General features: G+C 36.4%; 1 protein-coding gene across 6 annotated transcripts; it reads right to left on the minus strand.

Moving 5' to 3' along the window:
* Positions 1-2,641: 2,641 nt before the first annotated feature.
* Positions 2,642-20,600, minus strand: eif4ba (eukaryotic translation initiation factor 4Ba). 6 transcript variants are annotated; one of them, XM_042750173.1, is made up of 15 exons: positions 20,522-20,600; positions 17,953-18,093; positions 13,151-13,356; positions 11,606-11,722; positions 11,313-11,367; positions 11,051-11,194; positions 10,546-10,674; positions 10,062-10,226; positions 9,720-9,960; positions 8,817-8,905; positions 8,398-8,641; positions 8,040-8,077; positions 7,562-7,694; positions 5,747-5,819; positions 2,642-3,574 (listed from the first exon to the last, which is right to left on the minus strand). In XM_042750173.1, the coding sequence occupies exons 1-15, from the start codon at positions 20,532-20,534 to the stop codon at positions 3,497-3,499; spliced, it is 1,866 nt and encodes a 621-aa protein (XP_042606107.1). In that variant the 5' UTR covers positions 20,535-20,600; the 3' UTR covers positions 2,642-3,496. The 6 variants fall into 6 exon arrangements, with proteins under 6 accessions (XP_042606107.1, XP_042606106.1, XP_042606108.1 ...); XM_042750172.1 differs by having other exon boundaries at positions 10,059-10,226; XM_042750174.1 differs by lacking the exon at positions 20,522-20,600 and adding an exon at positions 18,296-18,587 and having other exon boundaries at positions 10,059-10,226.
* Between the last annotated feature and the right edge of the window lie 216 nt (positions 20,601-20,816).

Consider the following 20,816-nt stretch of genomic DNA (forward strand, 5'->3'; position numbering starts at 1 on the left):
CAGGGAGGGTGCGAGATCTTGAGGACCATAATTTAGTCACTTTTTCATAAACGGGAGACTGGGAAATCTTGCCAAGTTCTAAAAAAAGGTTGCACCACACACCAATGCCAAATAAAGCAAAACTCGTCAGGCATTTGACCACACAACAATAACACGGTCTCAAATGCAACAGAAGTAAATCGTATTTTATGTTACTTCACAAATTGTTTGTTTACCTTTGGTATGAAGTAGCTCTGCTAAGGACAATATATTTTAAATATATATCTTGGCCACAGAAGTGTTTGCGACTACCTGGTTCCTGTACTAGGCTATGTGCTGTTGCCAATATGGGGCCACAAATATAGTGTCCATATGTATGGTGACCAACTTCACCTGATTAACCTGGGGGTTTTTTATAGGACAAGAGCAATCAGACTAAAACTTTGCAGTTCTGTTCACTATAACAAAAATACAAATTGCAATAATACTCCCTCTAGTGCTTTCAGTATTTGAATAAATGAATGCTAGGGTACAAATAGACTGAAAGAACAATCTTCTTTTAGCAGTTAAAGACATGGTCTTGTGGTTTGAGGGAACTTAATCTAAAATGGCTGGAAAACAGACCTGAGTACCAGGAAGGAAAGGGGAAAAATAGTCATCAATACCCTGTGTCACTAAAGCAGAATACAAAAGATGCGTTGTGCTCCATCCCAAGGTAACAAAAGGAGGATGTGCAGCATTTAGCTATTAATAGTGGTTTACAAGAAACATGTAGTGTGGCAGATGTTGAAATGCTACTACAAACATCCTGTGGCAGTATCTGCACACTTCCACAATCTGAAGTATCAGTCGTTAAATATTAAAAAAAGTATTTTAAAAGTTTTTATCTCTGGAATAATGTACACAGAAGAACCATAGCAATAAGATCAGGAACATGTATTAGGTTTAATTGTAATTTCATGTTGACTTCAATCCGGCCCAATAAACCCATCTACTGAAAGAGTACCAGGCGGATGTTCACCACAGGAGAAACTTCACAGATCAGAATAGAATGATATGAAAGGCAGAAACCCAAAGATGCTGAGAAAATGTCAAAGAGATACACCACATGCGCAGATGTTCTGAGAACATTGGGTTCTTGTTGTCCCGTCCGCATCCCACGGCCCTGTCTGCTTCCTGTCAGGGTTGCTGTACTAGGAACAGAGACGACCCTTTGGGGCCTGGGCTGTTTATGAGGTCTGAAAGGCTGGGGTGAAGGGCACATTCTTTGGCCTCCATCCAGCAGAAGGTCACAGTATAAAGGGGGTGTTAAAGGGACGCACAAGCATGAGTGGAGTAGTATTTATCATAGTTTGATGCGTGACATTGAATGGTTCCGAGAAGCAATCTGTCCAAAATCATTATTTCAGCATAACTTGCTTCCTGTTTTAACTCCCTTCAGTTAGAAATTTAACTAAGTAATTAGCCAGTGTAAAATCGCATCAACCTCCCAACTTATTTTGAATGAAGTACTCAGTTATGCTTCAGGGTGAACTGTTCATTTTAACATCTTTTTCCCTCTTTAATAACATCCTCATAATGCTGGGATTAATGACACCTCATTCCACTGGAATTTTCATGGGAAATGAGAATTGTCAGAACCTCCAGCTCTCCAAGCTTGTATCCAGGATATACACACAAACACTAAGTGCTGGTTTTGTTGCAGACGTCATGGCTTGCAGTATCAAGGCTCTGGATCCTTTGAACATAGTGGCAGGCCAAAGTCAGACTGAATGAGCTGATCTTTGTCCTCAAAGTATACCAATGGTCCAGGAGATATAAAGCTTCGGGGGAGAGCTCGCATTAGGGTCCAAAATGAATACTTCCCTAGTGCCAAATGAGTAAAAATACACGTAACTTTGAAGTCTGGGTGATACACAAGGAATATTCTTCAAATAAAGGATTTAATATTTAATAATGCCACCAAGATTTGTCACAAATATTTAACCCACAGCTAAATTTTTGGAACCTAGTGATACTACCAATAATAAAAATATTCTGAGCAGCAAATCAGCATATTATAATGATTTCTAAAGGATCATATGACAATGAAGATCCGAGTAATGATGCTGAAAATTCAGCTTTACCATCACAGGAATAAATTACATTCAAACAAAAAAGTTACTTTAAATTGTAAAAATATTCACAATATTATATTGTTTTTACTGCATTTTTGATCAAAAAAATTAACTCTTGGTGAGCATAAGAAGCTTCTTTCATAGAATTACAAAAAGTAGAGCATAATGCACACTTAAGTTAATCTTTAAAAACATGCATAATTAAGTTAAATATAATATTTAGCAAATATCCATTAATATCCATTTTATTTTTTTATTTAGACAAGATACTATATATTCTTAATATGGGCCATATATAGATCTATAATTGTCTGTAAAATATATGTATATATATATATATATATATATATATATATATATATATATATATATATATATATATATATATATATATATATATATATATATATATATATATATATATATATATATATATATATATATATATATATATATATATATATATATATACACACACACACACACACACACAGTTATAAAAAATATTCTGAGATGCAATTTAATTCACAATGTCCTCCAAAGCATAACTGTCTCAGTGTAGTCTTTTATTGTTTTTTAGATGGTGCACAGTTTAAATCATTAAGCAATTCATGTCACTACCTTTAAGATATAGGCTCAATCCAAAGCTGCAGCAGTCTCTTTTGTAGAAATATTGAGATTCAGAGGAATACGTCAATTCCTATTGCACATCAGTCCAAAGGAGTGGCTTAAAAAAGTCCTCAAAAGGATAAGTGCGAAAATGGGAGACTCCTGCTTAAAGCAGCGCAGAGAAATATCACACCGAAACTAACAGGTTCTGATCCGTTGCTGGCCGTTATTCAGCGGCTGTTATCCCTGAATACAAATCATCAGACCTGTTGGCCAATGCCAGTTTAAGACATAAAACCAAGGTTGTGAGATTTATAACCAATGGGTGAACAATGCAGGTCACGGACCCCTCGGTAAAGCAACTGCTGTAAACGTTCTTTCAGAAAGCTCAGGAAGCCCTAAAGTTCAGGGAAAACATTCATCTTGTGGCACTTTTCCCCTGATTCTACACTTCTCCGCCACTCATCGTGCAATTAAGCTAACGAGAAATGCACTCAACTTATGATGTATGCAAGAGCAGGTTCCCTTTCATGTGTATTTTAATCCCCTCCCCTGAAAAAAAAAAATATTAGTCAAGCATTCATCCTTCCACACTCTTTTTTACTTTAAAAACGAGTCCTGTACTTTCCCACTAGGTTTTCGGTTCAGTCCTGAAGAGGAAGGGGTTGCTCTAAAAATGGGTTTTTGCTCTCAAAGGGCTCATCTGGGTCCTTCAGTGCTGCATGAAACAAAAGCTGTAGGTTTAATTTGTAATTCAATTTAGACTGTTGTCCGTGCAGTTTGTCCACCTCCTAATCTCCGCCCTCCTCTTCGTCTCCCTGCTCCCCGTCCATCAGCAAGGCCGCGTATTTACTGGCAGAGCTGAATTTCTGTTAAAACAAAAAGTGGATAGTGAGATGTAACCAAAACACTGTTGGTATTTGAGGTTCATATGAGCTTTACGGTCTCAAAATCAGGTGATTTTCATTTGAATTGATGTTTTGACTGCTCTTACTTTGGTTAGCGGATATGAGAAAATGAGCTTTTAAGAATCAAACCTATGTTAGTGATGGTTTTTGTCTATAATTAGTGCAACAAGTGAAACTGGAAGTAATCAGCATTTAAACTCTCTGAAAATTTACCAAGGATAAAGCCATATGGAATTTTTCTTTTCTACAAAATAAATTTTTAGTTTCAGTGCCTTTCAGAGCAATTCCTTTGGGGGGAAAATGGGTCCAACTTGACATTAGGTGTCTTTAACTACTATGCACTATACACATCAATAATAATGAACTGTTTGGTACAATGTAAACTGTGTTCTGAAGATGAACGGAGGTCTTACGGGTTTGGAACGACATGAGGGTGAGTCATTAATGACATAATTTATAACTAACCCTTTAAGGTGGGTACGGGTAAGGTTAGGGACAGATTTGGTGGTATGGTTAGGTTAAAGGGTGGGTTAAGGTGTAGGGGTCAACAGTGTAATTATAGATGCAATTACAGAAATTAAATACAGATGTAGTTGCAGTTATTTTTAATGAAAATACGTGTAAACAGTAAGTGTTGTACCAAATAGTTGATTTAAATGTAGTTACACAGTAGTTACAGTAATTAAAAACACAAAGTTGGTGCAAAAAAATATAAATTAAACGTATAATACATATTTTCATACATAAAAGTATGAGGCAACATATGGTTAACTAACAGTTAGCAATTTCCCAAACAGGTGCCACTAATCACAGACATTTTTTCAGAAGTGGAAGTCAACTATTTTCTGCGAGACTTCTGATAAATAAAAAAAAAACATTACAAATAAGATACACAAGCAAACAGGAAAAAACGCTTATAACATGAATGTCTCTTACATTAGGTGACTTATAGGTAAATAGCACAATTAGAATGAGGTTATGCAGTTTTTTTGTCATGTGTTGCCTCAATAATAACAAAAAAAAAGCATTTCAGAGAGAAAAAAAAAAGAAAAACATTTTTGGAGGACAGTCAGGAAGGCCCTAAAACATACCTTTTTAAAAAATAATATATTAGATACTGAAGTGTTAGATAAATACAATATTAGGTCTGCTCTATAGATCGCTGAATATCTATAACCCTGTTTGCAGATGTAAATGTTGTCTCCCTTCGACCAAAACACATCTTAATAGCAGGGGTAAACAGCACCTCTTATCTACATGGGGCTAGTCAAAATTTTAACCTCTAACTTGTTATTCCATGTCCATGTCGATAAATCCAGGACTACCAGGAGGCTAGACAGTCTAAATGTCCTCAAGAAGACACTGTTCATCAGTAAACTGGGCTGAAATACTAGACCTTTAACACCTGGTGTATTTTAAGGTCTGCTCCATCTGGTCCATTAATTTAGTTCATTTTGCTTACCGTGAAAACCCCTTCCAAAAGAAGTTCCAACTCCATGTGTTTGTTTGAAAAGTTCTGACAAGGTGAAAATCCAGATGTACTCCAATATGTAAACAGACCTGAGTGGATTTCAATTACATTTTTTTTTTCAGAAGCTGCTGCAAATGATGCAACAGACCACAGGAAATCTCCTGTAAAAGTCCTGTATAACTGATATTGAGGACTTCGTTCATTTACAGATGCCACACACATTTAGAAAATTCTAATTAGGCATGGAAAATGATTTGCATCTATAATTTAATCATCTTTATAAGATGAGGCTGGTTGATGTGCCATTGCACACAGCTTGGAAGAGGGTGTCAAATGTAATGTTTTCACATACAAGCATGTACTGGAGAGGTCTGCCTCAGTATCCTTTTTTCGTTCTATACTACAGCTATAATTCAATGATAGGATCAAAATTATGTGTCTAGACTCAAATAAATATTTACATTGTTCAAGTCACATATCTTCCAAAAGAGGCCCACAATTACAGTCTGTGACCAACATTGTAATTTTCATGACACCGAATGAAGCATCTAAAGAGAAAACTTTCATTAAAGGATGGGAGAGCAAAGAAAGCCAGAAGTAAAAGTAGAGTGAGCGGGGATCATGGGATCACACCCAGAGAGAGTGTTAGCTCTGTCACTCACAGGACTGGGAGGCTCCTCAAATTTCTTTGGCTCTGGTGCTGGTCTGAGATCTCGCTCTCTTCTCGCGTCCTTTCTACAAGCAACGCACAACACAGTGAGACAGAGTCTCACAAGAAAGTCTACACTCATTCAGAAAAACACTCAGGAGCAGGAACGTAGACCCCAAGGGGAAAACATCCTATTGGCAATATTACAATCAATATAGGGCTGCTTGATTATGGCAAAATCGTAACCAAAATCGTAAACTATTTTGGTCAATATACACTACAAGTCAAAAGTGTTTGAACAGTAAGATTTTTAATATTTTTTTGAAGAATTCTCTTCTGCTCACAAAGCCTGCATTTATTTGATTAAAAGTACAGCAAAAACAGTAACATTTTGAAATAGTTGCACTTTTTAACATAACTGTTTTCTATTTTAATATATTTTAACGTCATTTATTCTTGTTATTTCAAAGCTAAATTTTTAGCATCATTACTCCAGTCGCATGATCCTTCAGAAATCATTCTAATATGCTGATTTGATGCTCCAAAAATATTTATTATTATTATTATTATATTGAAAACAGCTGAACAAAATTGTTTTGCACTTCTTTGATGAATAGAAAGTTCAAAAGAAAAGCATTTATCTGAAATAGAAATCTTTTGTAACATTATAAACTTCTTTAATATCACTTTTGATCAATTTAAAGCATCCTTGCTAAATAAAAGTATTCATTTATATAATTTCTCCAAGCTTTTGAATGGTATATAGTGTATAATGCTACAAAAGCTTTTTATTTCAGATAAATGCTGATCTTTGGATCTTCTATTCATCAAGAATCCTGAAAAATTTACTTAACTGTTTTAAATATTAATAATAATAATAATAAATGTTTCTTGAACAGCAAATCAGCCTATCAGTGTATAGTATAGTGTATACTTTGCTATCCTTCTCAGAGCGCGCACACAGTCACCTAGAGGACAGCGAGAAATCTCTCAATGCAAACTTTAATATCAAGCACAACTCACAGTAGACTGCATTTTACTGCAGTCACATTACATGATTTGGCTGATATGGATAATTAGTTTGGGATTTTAAGAAGCGGGGAAAAAGCATCATTGTAAAGGAAAGAAATGAGCTTTGGAGACAAAGCCAGAGCATCATTGCTTAATGGAACGTGGCACAATAATAGTTTTTATCCTGTTTTAATAGTTGTTGGAACGAAGCCAAAATCTAAAATAAATGATTAAAATGCACAGCCCTAAATTGATATTGTAAAATCCAGTTAGTAAAAACTCCTTCTATTTGATGCTGAAATGAGATGAAGTCCCTGCTCCGGAGCCATACACTTGTTCTCTTGTACCTGAGGCCAAATGCATCTTGCCCAATGATATTTTCTATTATTGTTGAGCTGAACCATGTTTAAACTGTTGTTTTACACAACAATTAGCTTGTCATTAAATATAATTGGTCAAACTGACTTTTGATCCAGCCAGATTGTCAATCTGTGTGTTGGTGGATTTCTCAAGTGACTTTTTCTCATCACAAGTAACTGATTTTATGAGTGAGTCACTGAATTTTAATTCAACTGATTGAAAAAAAAAAAATGAGTAAAACAACATTTCTTTTTTTTTTGGACTGGAAAGATGCGAATGGACACAGTGTTCTACAGGCCAAACTAGACAATAAACACATTTGTCCAACCACCACCTTTATAATTCAAAAACACTACAAAATCTAATAAGAACTTAAAGAGTATCTTAATATATCCTTCCAGAAGGAAGAAAAATTGCTACACTTCTGAGCTGTAGGGGTGCCATGAGAACAGCTAACCTGTCTCCTGTCTCCTTCCTTCGGTCTCGGCTGGCTGCTTCTCCACGCCCCCTGCCTGCTCCAGAGCCCGAGGCCCCACCACGCCCCCTAGAGGGGCCCCGGTCCCGGCGCACCCCATCTGCTTTGTTTTCATCTGTAAGGAGAGCCCACTGTTCAGCAGAGGACACTAGGACATCTCTACTAATAAAGGAGCTGCATTAGGCTGTGTGCTTCTGTAAAATCTTTGAGCAGTTTACTGCTTCTTATCTAAACATTTGGAAGAGGCTGTTTTTAATAAGAGAGGCTACTGGACATTTTCTCTTGCCTGGCAACTGCAAAAGACAATAATCCCCTGTTGTCAATGCAATATGACATTTTAAGGGGTTTCCAGTTGTGACTTGTGTGTGAAAAAAAAAAAGAGTATATGCACTTCTTCTTTTATACCTTCCACCATTATTGCTTTTCACGTCTCACTGGATTTGAACACCTATAAGCTTACCTTTATTTCTTTGAGGAGCATCAGCTGAGCTTGCTGCACTGAAAAATAAAGTAGATCAAAAAATACTGAATCAGACCCATTCTAAAGAGCTCTCTCTCTCTCCCTCTCTCTCTATATATATATATACAAACTTTCAAAAGTTTGGGGTCAGAAAGTCTTTTTTGGGGTCTTTAAAAAAAAAAAATAGCTGTAAATTAAAAAGATGTATTAAATGAATCAAAAGTGACAGTAAAGACGATTATAATTGTTAGGAAAAACAAAAAACTTAATAATAATATAGTAAATATTGTACTGAAATAATTCTAACAGTTTTTGAATAATAGCTTTCAATATATAACAAATCAATCCAGATAGAAACCTTTTGGGTGGAGTGCTACTGCTGGGAGAGACGACAGGTTTACTATCACTCTCGCTGGATCCTGCACTCATAGTGCTCCTCTTCGCCCAAGGGTTCTCCTTAGGTGGAGGTGCTGGGACAACTTTCAGCGGCAGCCCCTCCTGCTTGGAAGTAGTAGTCTGGTTTCCCTGTGAGGATGAATCCTCGTCACGGCTGCTGAAAACCTCGTTTTCTACAGAGCGCTCACTCTCCCGACGCCTCGCCGCTGTTGAGAGAGGAGAAGGACTGGAATCTGAGGGTTTCTTTTTAATAAATCATTGCATATAGCAACAGTGTGATGACAGATTATTTACGTGTCTTATGATCAGTACCTATAAAACAGTCTCTGTTAATCTTTTGTTTACATCAGACCTGTGCATAACTGGTCAGTGATCACTTACCCCTGCTCGATGTGTTTCCTGTTTGTGATGACTCACTTCCTGTTCGTGAGCGCTCGGTTGCTTGGTCCTCACTGCGCCAGCTGGGATGCCTGAGCGTTTTAGAAAATGAGAGTAAAAATATTTTCTAGAAAAAGGGAAAGCACGTGAAAGTATATCCACTAAATATCATAATTAGTAAAATTTAAATTGTTAATATCATCACATGCCAATTTTTTTAGTGGGTGTGTATTCAATCATCCATTCACAAAACCATATTAATATGCAAAAGTAAATTGAGTTACAGGTCATTATTGCAATATATATTCATATAGTTAAATCTGTTAATATTTATATAAGTGGTTCAAGTTTAACAAAGTTAATGAATAGATCACCCTCTAGCTATGAACAAATGTGATACATTTAAAAAAATATTTAAATTTATTTAAAAATTATTTCTTATATATATATATATATATATATATATATATATATATATATATATATATATATACACACACACACTCACACACACATATATGTTAAGAAATGGTTAATTTAATTCTTGGGTGCATAAAGCCAGAAATGAAAATTATCATTTATTCAGCCTCATGTCATTCTAAACTTGCATGATTTTCCTTCTTCTGTGCACCACAAAAGAACATTTTTTGAATAATGCTGGTAGGAAAACAGTTTCAGTCTCTGATGACTTCTATTGTATATTTTGTTAGTAACCAACATGTTCAAAATATCTTCAGAATATCTTCTTTTGTGTTCAAAAGAAAAGAACAGAAAGGTACACGTTTAGAACAACATGCAGGTGAGTAAATGATGACAGAATGATGACAGAATTTTAATTCTTGGGTGAACTTTCCCTTCAACAATAAAATTCAACATTTAGTAAAAATGTATAAAAATGTACTGTACCTCTCTCTGGGCTTGCGTTCGGGTCCTCTGCTCTTGTCTTCCTCCAGCTGCCTCTGCAGTCTCTCCTGCTCTTTCTTTAGCCTCTCCTCCACCTCTCTCTCTTTAGCTGCCGTGTCCACCGGTTTGGCTCCTCCGAAGATGGAAGCAGCTCGTCCTGATGACGCTATAGGGCCGCTGCTCTGTTCTTCCTCTTTGGGAACACTGCGGGGCTTCAGGTTCAGTTTAGGCCTCTGAGTTGGACCTAAACACAGACACAGTCCAGTCTGTTTAGATGATCTGATTCAAGATTTCTTTAGGTTTGGTTCCTGGAGTGACCCAGATAAATTAAATGCACCGTACCCCCTCTGTCCTCGCGCCTCTCATCCCGTCTCTCGTATCTCTCTTCACGGTCACCATAACGGTCTCCATAGCGCTCCCCGCTGCCCCGTCCGTCATCCCGCCGGTCATCATAGTCACGCCGAAAGCCACTTCCAAATGGTCGACGACCCCCACCACGAGAATCATAACCTGAAATAATAAGTTTTAAAACATATCCAAATAGAATCCAGTTATTTTTTATTTTTCACAATATTAGTGTTTTGCTGCATATTGGATTAAGTAAATGAAGTCTATGTGAACATAAGGTTAGTTTATAAAAAAAAAAAAAAAAAAAAAAACTTTTGAACAAAAGTGTATATCTAAAAAATTAAAATCCATTCTCAAGATTGCTGGTTGAATTTGGAACTGACACTAAAAAATACCCAAACACTACTGCTGGCATATTTCTGCAAGTCAAAGTGATTTGTCAGATTTGTGCAGAATCATAATGTATGAAGGTGTTATATACCTCTGTCATAGTCTTTGCGCTCTCTGTCATCATAACGTTCCCGGTATCTGTCTCTTCCTCCATCATAGCGGTCATTGTCCCACCTCTGGCCATCACGGGAACGGTCTGATTCATAACGATCTCGGGATCCTAAGAAGTGGATGGTAAAAAAAAAAAAAAAAAAAAAAGACTTAAATCACACAATTTTCTGTTGCAACATCTGGAATATAAAATATTTTATTTCTAAAATACTAAAGTATTTTATTTTACTCCCTCTTCAGTGCTGACCAATAACTAAATAACTAACTAATTAACTAATAACTAATTAACTGACATATTATATTGTATGTCAAATACAATATAATAATCTTACAATAGATATGTTTAGTAGCTTGTCATGTGGCTTACTACTTTAACAAGATTATATATATATGTATATATATATATAGTCAAACTAGAGCTTCAAAGTAGCTTCCTACTATACTTCTTTTCAAACAAATATTTGTCAAATGAAATAATTGCTTACGCTCTCCAAAGGCGTCGTCCCTGCGTGGACCATCATCAGAGTCAGATTTAGGCCTTGCACGCCAGTCAGAATCGGTCTTGTCTGGGCCCATGTCTCGCTCACTACGATTGCGATCCCGCCCGGATACAGAGCGATCATCTCTCTCTAATCAGGAAAAATACAAAATTATTGTGAATATGCAAATATATTTTTTTGCTCCAATAAAAAATATTTACAACTGCATTATGGTACATATGAACAGATCGGTTTCTCAGAACCACACCTTTCTCATTGGACTGGTCAGCGATGTCTACACGGATCCTACGGTTTCCAAGGTTCTAGAAAGAGAGTAAGAAGAAGGGATAATTACAGAGCTGAGAGCTTGTGTCTTCATTGTGGATAAGTGTGACAGATAACTAGCGCCACCATGTGGCAAAAATAAAACTACCAACAACATCAACAGTGAGTTCTATAATTCAGGAGCACACAGGTCTGTATCTGTTACCGACAGACATACAGACAACAACAAGGTGAATTTTAACAATTTTAACACCAATACTACTGATGGGATCTCACCTCTTCATTGAGACTGAGTGCACGTAACAGAGACTCTATGTCATCAAACTCTGCGTAGCCGAAGCCTTTCAGCCGTTCTGGGTTACTGGGCTCCCTTGGGAGGCGAACTGCACTAATCTGTATGAATAAAAGAGATATAATTACAGTTGTTCATATTTCTCATGCTCTACGCTATGGGCTAGAAAACAGCGCTACAGTTTTATGCTCAGTTACGGCGCTCCTGTTCCGTTGGCAGTGTTATTTTGTCTGTTTTTCCAGCATCTTGCGGTATACCTTGCATTTTTTTAAATGGAGTGTAAAGTTAAAACTAATTTAAAAATGGTAAATGAATCAAATTAAAGTTGTGTTCCAAGGCTCCTGCATTCTGATCAACTGCATTACATCAGTTCTGCACCATCTAGCTGTTTTGGAACAGGATACAACTTTGCTGAGGAATCTGGTTTTTAGGGTTTATGCTGATTTTTGTTTTTTGGTTTTTTGATGGTTTGAACGGTAGAACGATAGAACGATAGAACGATAGATAGATAGATAGATAGAGTGTTAGTTTTATTTTTTTGTGGATAGACAGATAGATAGATAGATAGATAGATAGATAGACAGACAGACAGACTGATCAGTATTTTTTTTGATTTTTTGGTAGGAATTATGTTTTAAAGTTTGATTGATAGAGTGTTATTTTGATTTTATGTATTGTTTATTATTATTTTTGGTAAATATTTTTTTTACCATATGGTTGGGATTAGGGTTTGGCTTAGGGTTACTTGCATGTAATTATGCATTATTTATTGTTGTTATAATAGTAAGTATATGTAAAGTGTGTAATAAGGACATCTTAAAATAAAGTTTTGCCAAATATTTTTATTTTAATATTTCTTAAAATGTAATGTATTCCTGTGATTGCAAAGCTTAATTTTTAGCAATCACTACTCTAGCCTTCAATGCCATTATAAGTTTTTACTGTAACTTTTAATCAATTTAATGCATCCCAGCTGCATTATTTAAATTATTAAAGTATTAATTTCTTTAAAAAAAAAATATTTTCAATGGTAGTGTAAGTAAAATTAAAAAATAATGATACACAATGCAATATTGAATAAAAAAAATATTAAAATCTTTAACCACTATACTAGAACTGACACTTTACTAATGTGGTAACAGAACAGTCAAAAAAGTTGTTTAAAAATATACACAACAGTGTTTTCATATGAAATGATTATACTAAATTAACCTATTTTCATTTGTATTTTGTACTGCTTAACTTGTAATGGCATGTGAAACACATCACCACCAAAATTAAGAACTAACAATGAAGTTTCAGGGTTTTCCCCCCCTTATAACTAATCTAGAAACACAATGAAACTCAGCTGTTCTGATTTTCGAAAAATCATTTGCTTCATGCACTATTTACCACAAGGTGTTGTGAGACAAACAAAACAGAACAAGTCTGAAAGCCCCAACAGATGCTGTTTGGCAGAATCCATGTTAACAAAGTACAACGCATGTGAGAATTCCTTCTGCAGGCTCACAAGAAGACGAGACACTCACACTGAGTCCACGGAAGAAGTTTTTGATGGATTCCTCACTGACGTCGTACGGGAGGTTGCCCAGGAAGGCGGTGTAAGGGGGGCTGCGGGGCAGACGGGAGCGGTCGATGTTGGGCTCACGGGCGGCACGTGGAGCCGTCGGCAGAATGGACCGATCGATGGGCGGCGCACGATACACGTCATCTTCTGTGTGCCAGGATGTAGTAACTATAAAAGAAGTGAAGCTTGATTAGGGACAGTTCATCCCAAAATGTAAACTCTCTTATTATTTTCCCTCATGTCCTTTATTCCTTTAACTCAAAAGTTAAGAATGTTATTGATGATATTGCTCCTGTAATACTCAGTAAGGAGACTGGCAGACAGAAATCAGCTTGGAGAAAATCAACAGCAGTACAGAGTATGAAAAGACAATGCAGGAAAACTGAGCGGATGTGGCGGAAGACGAAACTTGAAATTCACTATAGCATCTATAAAGACAGCCTTCATGCTTTCAATGTGGAACTAGCCACAGCTAGCCAGAGTTTCTTCTCAAACCTCATAAACAGTAACTTAAACAACACTTGCATTATTTTTGCTACTGTTGAGAGATTGACAAGTCAAGATTCAAGTCAGAGTCCCAGTGACATGCTCTCAGACAGCAAATGCAATGAGTTTACTTCCTTCTTTTCTGAGAAGATCATTAATATCAGGAAGGCGATTAGCACATCCTCAAGTTATGCAGAGGTCAGACAGATTCGGTCGCAATATCAAAAAGAAGATACTGTCTATTTTTGAAGAAATTGATAGCAAAATTACTTTCCCGTACATTTCAAGTAACACTAACCATGGATGTCAAGTTCCAAAAAAAAGCACCATAATAATCCAAATGACACATGCATTATATGCCAAGTCTTCTGAACCCATACGATAGCTTTGTCTGAGGAACAGACTGGAATTCATTCAAATAATCCTACAAAATTTGAAATATTAAGAGGCATAGTACCAGGTTTGCCACGGAAAACACTGCTGCTTCTTGTATTGAACGAGCAGAATTGGAAATGACATTTAAAAGCTACAGTGGAGGGGAATCTTATCAAATATTATAATAAATACCATTACTAACAATCGGAATAAGCCATTAGGTCCACTTTATTTGAACTTCACAGCCAGTAGTCACTTGATGCCTTTATTGAATGGGAAAGTGCAGCATGAACATTGTGCAAAACATCTCATTTAGTTGTGCACAGAAGAAATAAACTTAGAAAGTCTGGAGTGTCATGAGCGTTGTAATGACATCATTTTCATGTGTATTCTTCCTTCCTTATTTAACCTACGGCTTTTTCATAATATGCATCAATACTAAATTTAGCCTCTACAAAAAGATACAACAACAAAACTTAAAGTTTGTCTTAAATAACTAAGACTTTTACACTTAACTGAAAATCAAAACATTTCATCCTATTTCACCCCAATGACAGATATATATATATCAATTTTTTATTCCTTTTTTTTTAAACATGTGCATTTCCTTAAAGTTTGTGAAACACCAAACCATATCAAAGAAATAGTAGTGAAACTATCTATATCAGCAGGTATTATTAGTCTTTATTTGTCGTTCAAAAAAGGGAACCAAAACCAGGACTGCATATACAGGGCTCCAGACAAAAAAAAAAAAAAAAATCAACCAAGGATCCTTTGGCTTCTATAAGAAACAAAATTAGGTGCCAAAGAATTTTTTTAAGGTGCCACAGGTTTTTTTTTTTTTTTTTTTTTTTTTTTTTTTTTCATTTCAGTCATACGTTCATGTCTCATCTTTTCTTGACTTTATCAGCATTTTAATCCATCTTGTAGATGTCCATGGAACTAAGGTTCACTTAAAGCGTGAACTAAACGTCTTTCCAACTTGAGAACTATATACAGTCACAAAAAATGTTTATTACACAGAATCTGTGTCAATATCACTGACCATAACTATGTCAGCGTTACTTGGCCATTGAGTGTAGTTTGGGCTCCTACTCAATGCATCCAATAAATGTTGTCACGTCATGCACACACATCCAGTCTGTTTTTCTTTATTAGTAACATGCAGTTATATAGGAGGTGTCAAATTTTATCTTTAGCAACTTGCATTCTATATGAATATGCAATATAGCGCAAAAATATAGCAAAATGCTCCTCTTTATAGTTATTTTTCTAGCTGACTGATGAGCTTATGGAGCCGAATGGCTATTCTGAGGTTAATGTATTGCATGGCATTGTTAACCAGCTTTCCACGTTTTCCGCAGTTTAAAGCACTGAATGAGCTTTTACACGAGACATTTCAGTAAGTTGTACTGTAGGCTATCTTATAAAATAACTTTTGATGTTCATTTCGTACTAAAGAGAAAGAAATTATGGGATCACGTGCCACATTGAGGAGCAACAAAGCGGTATTGTTTGAATTTCGTTATGAATTTGGCAGAATTTTAAAGCTGATAGCCTACTTTGTTTATTAAAAGGTATCAAAGCTTATTGTGATTACTGGACAGCAAGTGCGCCACAAATAATATGAAGTTCAAGCATTAACAGAACACAGCATATAGACTAAAGATCTTGTTAACAAGAAGCCATAGTATCGATTAAAAACGAGAATTGTTAACGATATTGCTAATATCCACACAGCTGACAGCTTTACCTGTTGTAGTTTGCTCAAGTTGTGCACGAAATAGACACTACTTTTCTGCACTTGTACTTTGCACGTCTTTGTCATTTTTGATCTCTCTCATGCCGCCACAAGTGGAGCTGCTTTAGGCAGGTGTGCCATCAGCGCTGGTGTTCGGCAGAGATGAGGACTGTTTGAAAGTCTTTTTTTCCGCTAAAACTTTTATGCATATCGTCTCAGTTTAAGTCAACAAAACAAAAGATGTGATCACAAAACAATCAGGAAAAAAGGCAATAAGTGCAAATTTTTAAGTCATAACATGTACATTTATATAATACATGTGGCAACCTCAGCAAAAACCTCACTCAAATTTTTTTATTTTTGGTCCGTTTTAGCCACAGTCTGGAGCCCTGATATATACAACCTGTAAACAAAGCAGCACTTGCTTAACATTTTGAATATGAATGTATTATGTTAATCAACTTCTTTATTTATGGAAGCCCATTTCCGCCACTGAATAAAAAAAAATTAAACAAGGTAATTGTGACTTTTTATCTCACAATTCAGACTTTTTTTTCTCAGAATAGCGAGTTCATATCTTGCAATTCTGACTTCATAACACGCACACGAGTTCTAAAGTCAAAATTGTGAATTACAAAGTCAGAAATGTGAGATATGAACTTGCAATTGGGAGTTATAAAATTAGAATTGTGAGACAAAAAGCCACAACTACCTTGTTTTTTTTTTTTTTATTCAGTGGCGGAAATGGGCTTCCATATTTATCAGCGACAGCTCATGTTGTTATTAAAATACTTGTATACTTTAATGCTCAATTAAGATGACTTAAAATTAGAATAAACTTCTGTTGGTGCTGTCTTGACTTGTTTGCTTACTTTCATCACTTCTGCTTTTATTCTTATGCACTGACTTGTTCACTAAATTGAACATCCAATCAGAGAGAGGGACCTACTGGTGCCAACAGTACAGCACACAACGCAAAAACTAAGATGACAGATGCTCAACAAAATCCTGACGCTGGCCGACTGTCAGCTTGGTGTTTCAGGGCCTTAAATTTATATTTATATGTTAGTGCTGTCAATTGATTAAAAAAAATGACCTAACTAATTGCATGAAATACATTAATTCTGAAATACATCATGATTAATCCCATCTAACATTACATTTTTAAATATACTTTTATATCGCATTAATTTCACATTCAATCTTCAAATTAATGTAAAAACAACATAAAGACAGTATATTTTTAATATTTGTTTAATGGCATCTTTTTTTATGACTGAAGGCGAGTTTCATTGATACCAATACTACTGATGAAATTGTTCTTTTTTTCCCATTCATAGCCATTCAACAATACATTATAATAGAGAGCTATCATTTTTAACATTAGATTCTAAAAAATAACTTGTAATTTAAGTGAACTTAACACTCTTCACACAATCCCATTATAATAAATGTCATATTTCCCTGTGTCCTTCAGCAAGTAGAAAAAATACAGAAATTAAATAAAGTTATCAAACACTAAATTCTAAATTAAATATAGATGAATCCTTAAACCTACAAAAGTTATTGATTTCCTCTTTTTCTTTTGTTCTTTAATGAAAAGACATCAGTTATTGATTTCCTCTTTTTCTTTGCTATTACACTATTACTTTAAGAGCTGCAGCTGCTGAACGTGACGTGGATCTGACACGCATGCTGGTAGTTTCAGTCGCGCTTTAATATGAAATGATTCAGGCTACAGCGCGCCACCGCATTTGTACATGCAACTGAAGAGCACACGCTACGAGCACAGTATAACAGCTGACAGGACAGGAAGATTTATTTTTACTGACACATCTCATCTGACCACAGTTCACTGATGTGCCTCGTCACCTGTACCGTTTCTGCGCTCGTTTGACTCGCCCCTGGTGCTGAGGTAAAGTGGAGTTCTGAAACCACTATTATATATATTATATATATATATATATATATTATATATATATATAATAAATTTTAAACAGCCTCTGAATACATGTGGGAAGTAAACTGTTATGTGCTTTATACATTATCTGTGCAATTCTGAAATCAAACAGAAGTTATCGAAATATGAGAAAGCGTATTTTGAAAGCAAAGCATCTACAAATCAAGTGTGGTAGATGTTTAATCCCGTATCTGAATCTCACCATCTCCTTCCAGGTCATCGGTCTCGTCGGCCCAGCTTGTGGGCTTTGGGGGCGCATAACTCGGCGGAGCATTTCCCCCGCTGTCATCTGCTAAAAAGTCAGTCAGGGTGAGGGTCTTACCCTTTTTCTTAATCTTTTTACCTGTCAAAAAAAAAAAAAAAAAATTTTAAGTACACTACACACTGAAAACAGCATGAAAGGTCTCCAGTGCTTGACCATTAAGCTCAAACACCACGACGTGGCATCATCGATGAAAACAAATGATGTGGCTTATGCATGCATGTACAACTCCAACTGGATGACAAAGCAGAAGATCGGACAATATGCAAGTTAGAGCACTTACTTTGCATTTAATATAATTCAGCAAATGTAGACTGACCTGTCCTACATAATTTGCATAGACAAACTGCTGCATTTGGAAAACAAGAATATCTATTTCCAGGCCAGTTTGACTCTCATCTGGTGTGGACCACTGCAGTTAACGTGGAGAGAGGCATTGTTGTGAGCTACAACACACTTCTGAGCTCTTTGTGACAAACTGCACTGTCAGGACATTCCAGTTCTGTGCTACTGAATCAGTGTTTACTGTAGGGCTACGACACCCCGCTGCAAAACCAAAACAAAGCTCCCAAGTTCTGACCAGTTCTGTGCTACTGAATCAGTGTGTGAACAGATCCTAAAGCTAAACACTAAATCATATGTGCAGATGTATACTCATGGCACACTAGGCTGCTTAAAAAGAGCTACCATAATATATTTAACCTTAAATATTTTAAAAAAATCTTCCTTCTTTAAAAAAAAAATATTTCAGAAAAAAAAATATTTTTTTTTCCTTATTAAATGGCATGCAAAAATAGATTCCTTCTCATGCAGAGGAAATGAGTGTATTCATTAAAAAGAGAAAATATACTACTACTATTAATAATAATAATAAAAAAGCAAAAAAAAGTAAATAAACAAACGATAATAATATAACAAGGTAAAGATCTGAAAAAATTTAAAATAAAATACTTCTAATAAAAATTACAAATATATTAATATGTAAATAATAACAAATGTAAGATAAATAAATAAGCATATAATAGCAATAAAGTAAAAAACAAATAAAAGAACATTTAAAACAACGTAAAAATTTGTTGTTGCTTTTTTTAATCGAGTTAAAGTTGGCGTTAGGACTATTTCGTAAATGTACCCCTCTAATAAATCAACACAGAGCGTTCATCCTAAAACGGTAAGGACAACTGTTTGTCCCGGGACAGTGCATATCGAGGAGACATCTAATTGAGTTGTACTGAGCGTTTGTCCCGGGACAGTGCATATCGAGAAGACATCTAATTGAGTTGTACTGAGCGTTTGTCCCGGGACAGTGCATATCGAGGAGACATCTAATTGAGTTGTACTGAGCGTTTGTCCCGGGACAGTGCATATCGAGGAGACATCTAATTGAGTTGCACTGAGCGTTTTGTCCCGGGACAGTGCATATCGAGGAGACATCTAATTGAGTTGCACTGAGCGTTTGTCCCGGGACAGTGCATATCGAGGAGACATCTAATTGAGTTGCACTGTGCGTTTGTCCCGGGACAGTGCATATCGAGGAGACATCTAATTGAGTTGTACTGAGCGTTTGTCCCGGGACAGTGCATATCGAGGAGACATCTAATTGAGTTGTACTGAGCGTTTGTCCCGGGACAGTGCATATCGAGGAGACATCTAATTGAGTTGCACTGAGCGTTTGTCCCGGGACAGTGCATATCGAGGAGACATCTAATTGAGTTGCACTGTGCGTTTGTCCCGGGACAGTGCATATCGAGGAGACATCTAATTGAGTTGTACTGAGCGTTTGTCCTGGGACAGTGCAGAAGACCAATGACAGCAGTGACCCTAACATAATTGTTGTTTTATCAATGCCGTGGTTAATTTTTCAATTAAACAAGGGACATGCACTTAGAACCAAAATATGTTATCTATTTATGCTCATGCAAGGCGATGCATTTTGTAAGATAAACGCGGGAAAGTGCAAGGGGACAGTATGAAGTTACAGCAGCCCCTCCCTCAACTCTGCGCCTGCGCTTACACAACTATTCACGCGTGCATGCGCTCGAGCCAGCTGTTTATTTCGGTCGTGTCTTGTAAACAAAGCAGAGAAATACCGCATTTATATGTGGAAAAACAAAACAGTTACAATACAATGACAACAACACAACGCAGCGAGCATACAGACACGGGCTTGGCTGCATGCGCTTCATTGACAAATTAACTGTGAGATAGCGGGTTTATGTAAAACTGCGCCGTTAGTACATGTAAACAACTCTTCCGTGTTGTGGGAACAGAAAGTAAATAAGCTGATCAGTATGTTCTCGTGCACACACACAGCTGCTGGTGCAGTTTCTACGCAGCGTCCCTTCACAACTCAAGATCAAGCTTTTACAATCAGCCCTCGCCGCTAAATCGAGTCCATCACGGGTGCGACACACTTTATCTGCCACTGAATGAAATTCCCCCGACACTAATGACACGTCGCAGCCAAAATTTCCCAACCGGCCCAGGCACAAATCTATAAAACCCTCACCTGCAGCCGCCATGCTGGAGAAGGAGTGCGTGTCATATCCCCGGATGGGGGCGTGGCTTGCTGCTGGACGTCAATACGCATCCATGGGTAATGTAGTCTTTATGGTTAGGGTTCAGTTTAATCTTGTTGTCAATGCGTGTAAACAGTGCTCCCCAAAATATTTGTGCACATATAGCGTATTTGGCATGAAGTTCGTTGCATTAGATAATTATATAACTCGAGAGCATACTTGTATTTTGTTGTGTTTTGACCGTACCAGCAGAGGGCAGCTTCAAAACGTGTCAGCATTCTGTCA

The sequence above is a fragment of the Cyprinus carpio genome, chromosome B23 (genome assembly GCF_018340385.1).
Source record: "Cyprinus carpio isolate SPL01 chromosome B23, ASM1834038v1, whole genome shotgun sequence".
Classification (NCBI taxonomy): Eukaryota; Metazoa; Chordata; class Actinopteri; order Cypriniformes; family Cyprinidae; genus Cyprinus; species Cyprinus carpio.

What these genes read in the sequence shown, in the direction of transcription:
- eif4ba (XM_042750172.1), bottom strand. An exon ending in ACTTCTTCCGTGGACTCAGT is followed by an intron (nt 11,723 to 13,150) that starts GTGAGTGTCTCG and finishes TTATTCATACAG; the next exon opens with ATTAGTGCAGTTCGCCTCCC. An exon ending in AGGAAACACATCGAGCAGGG is followed by an intron (nt 8,642 to 8,816) that starts GTAAGTGATCAC and finishes CTCTCTCAACAG; the next exon opens with CGGCGAGGCGTCGGGAGAGT.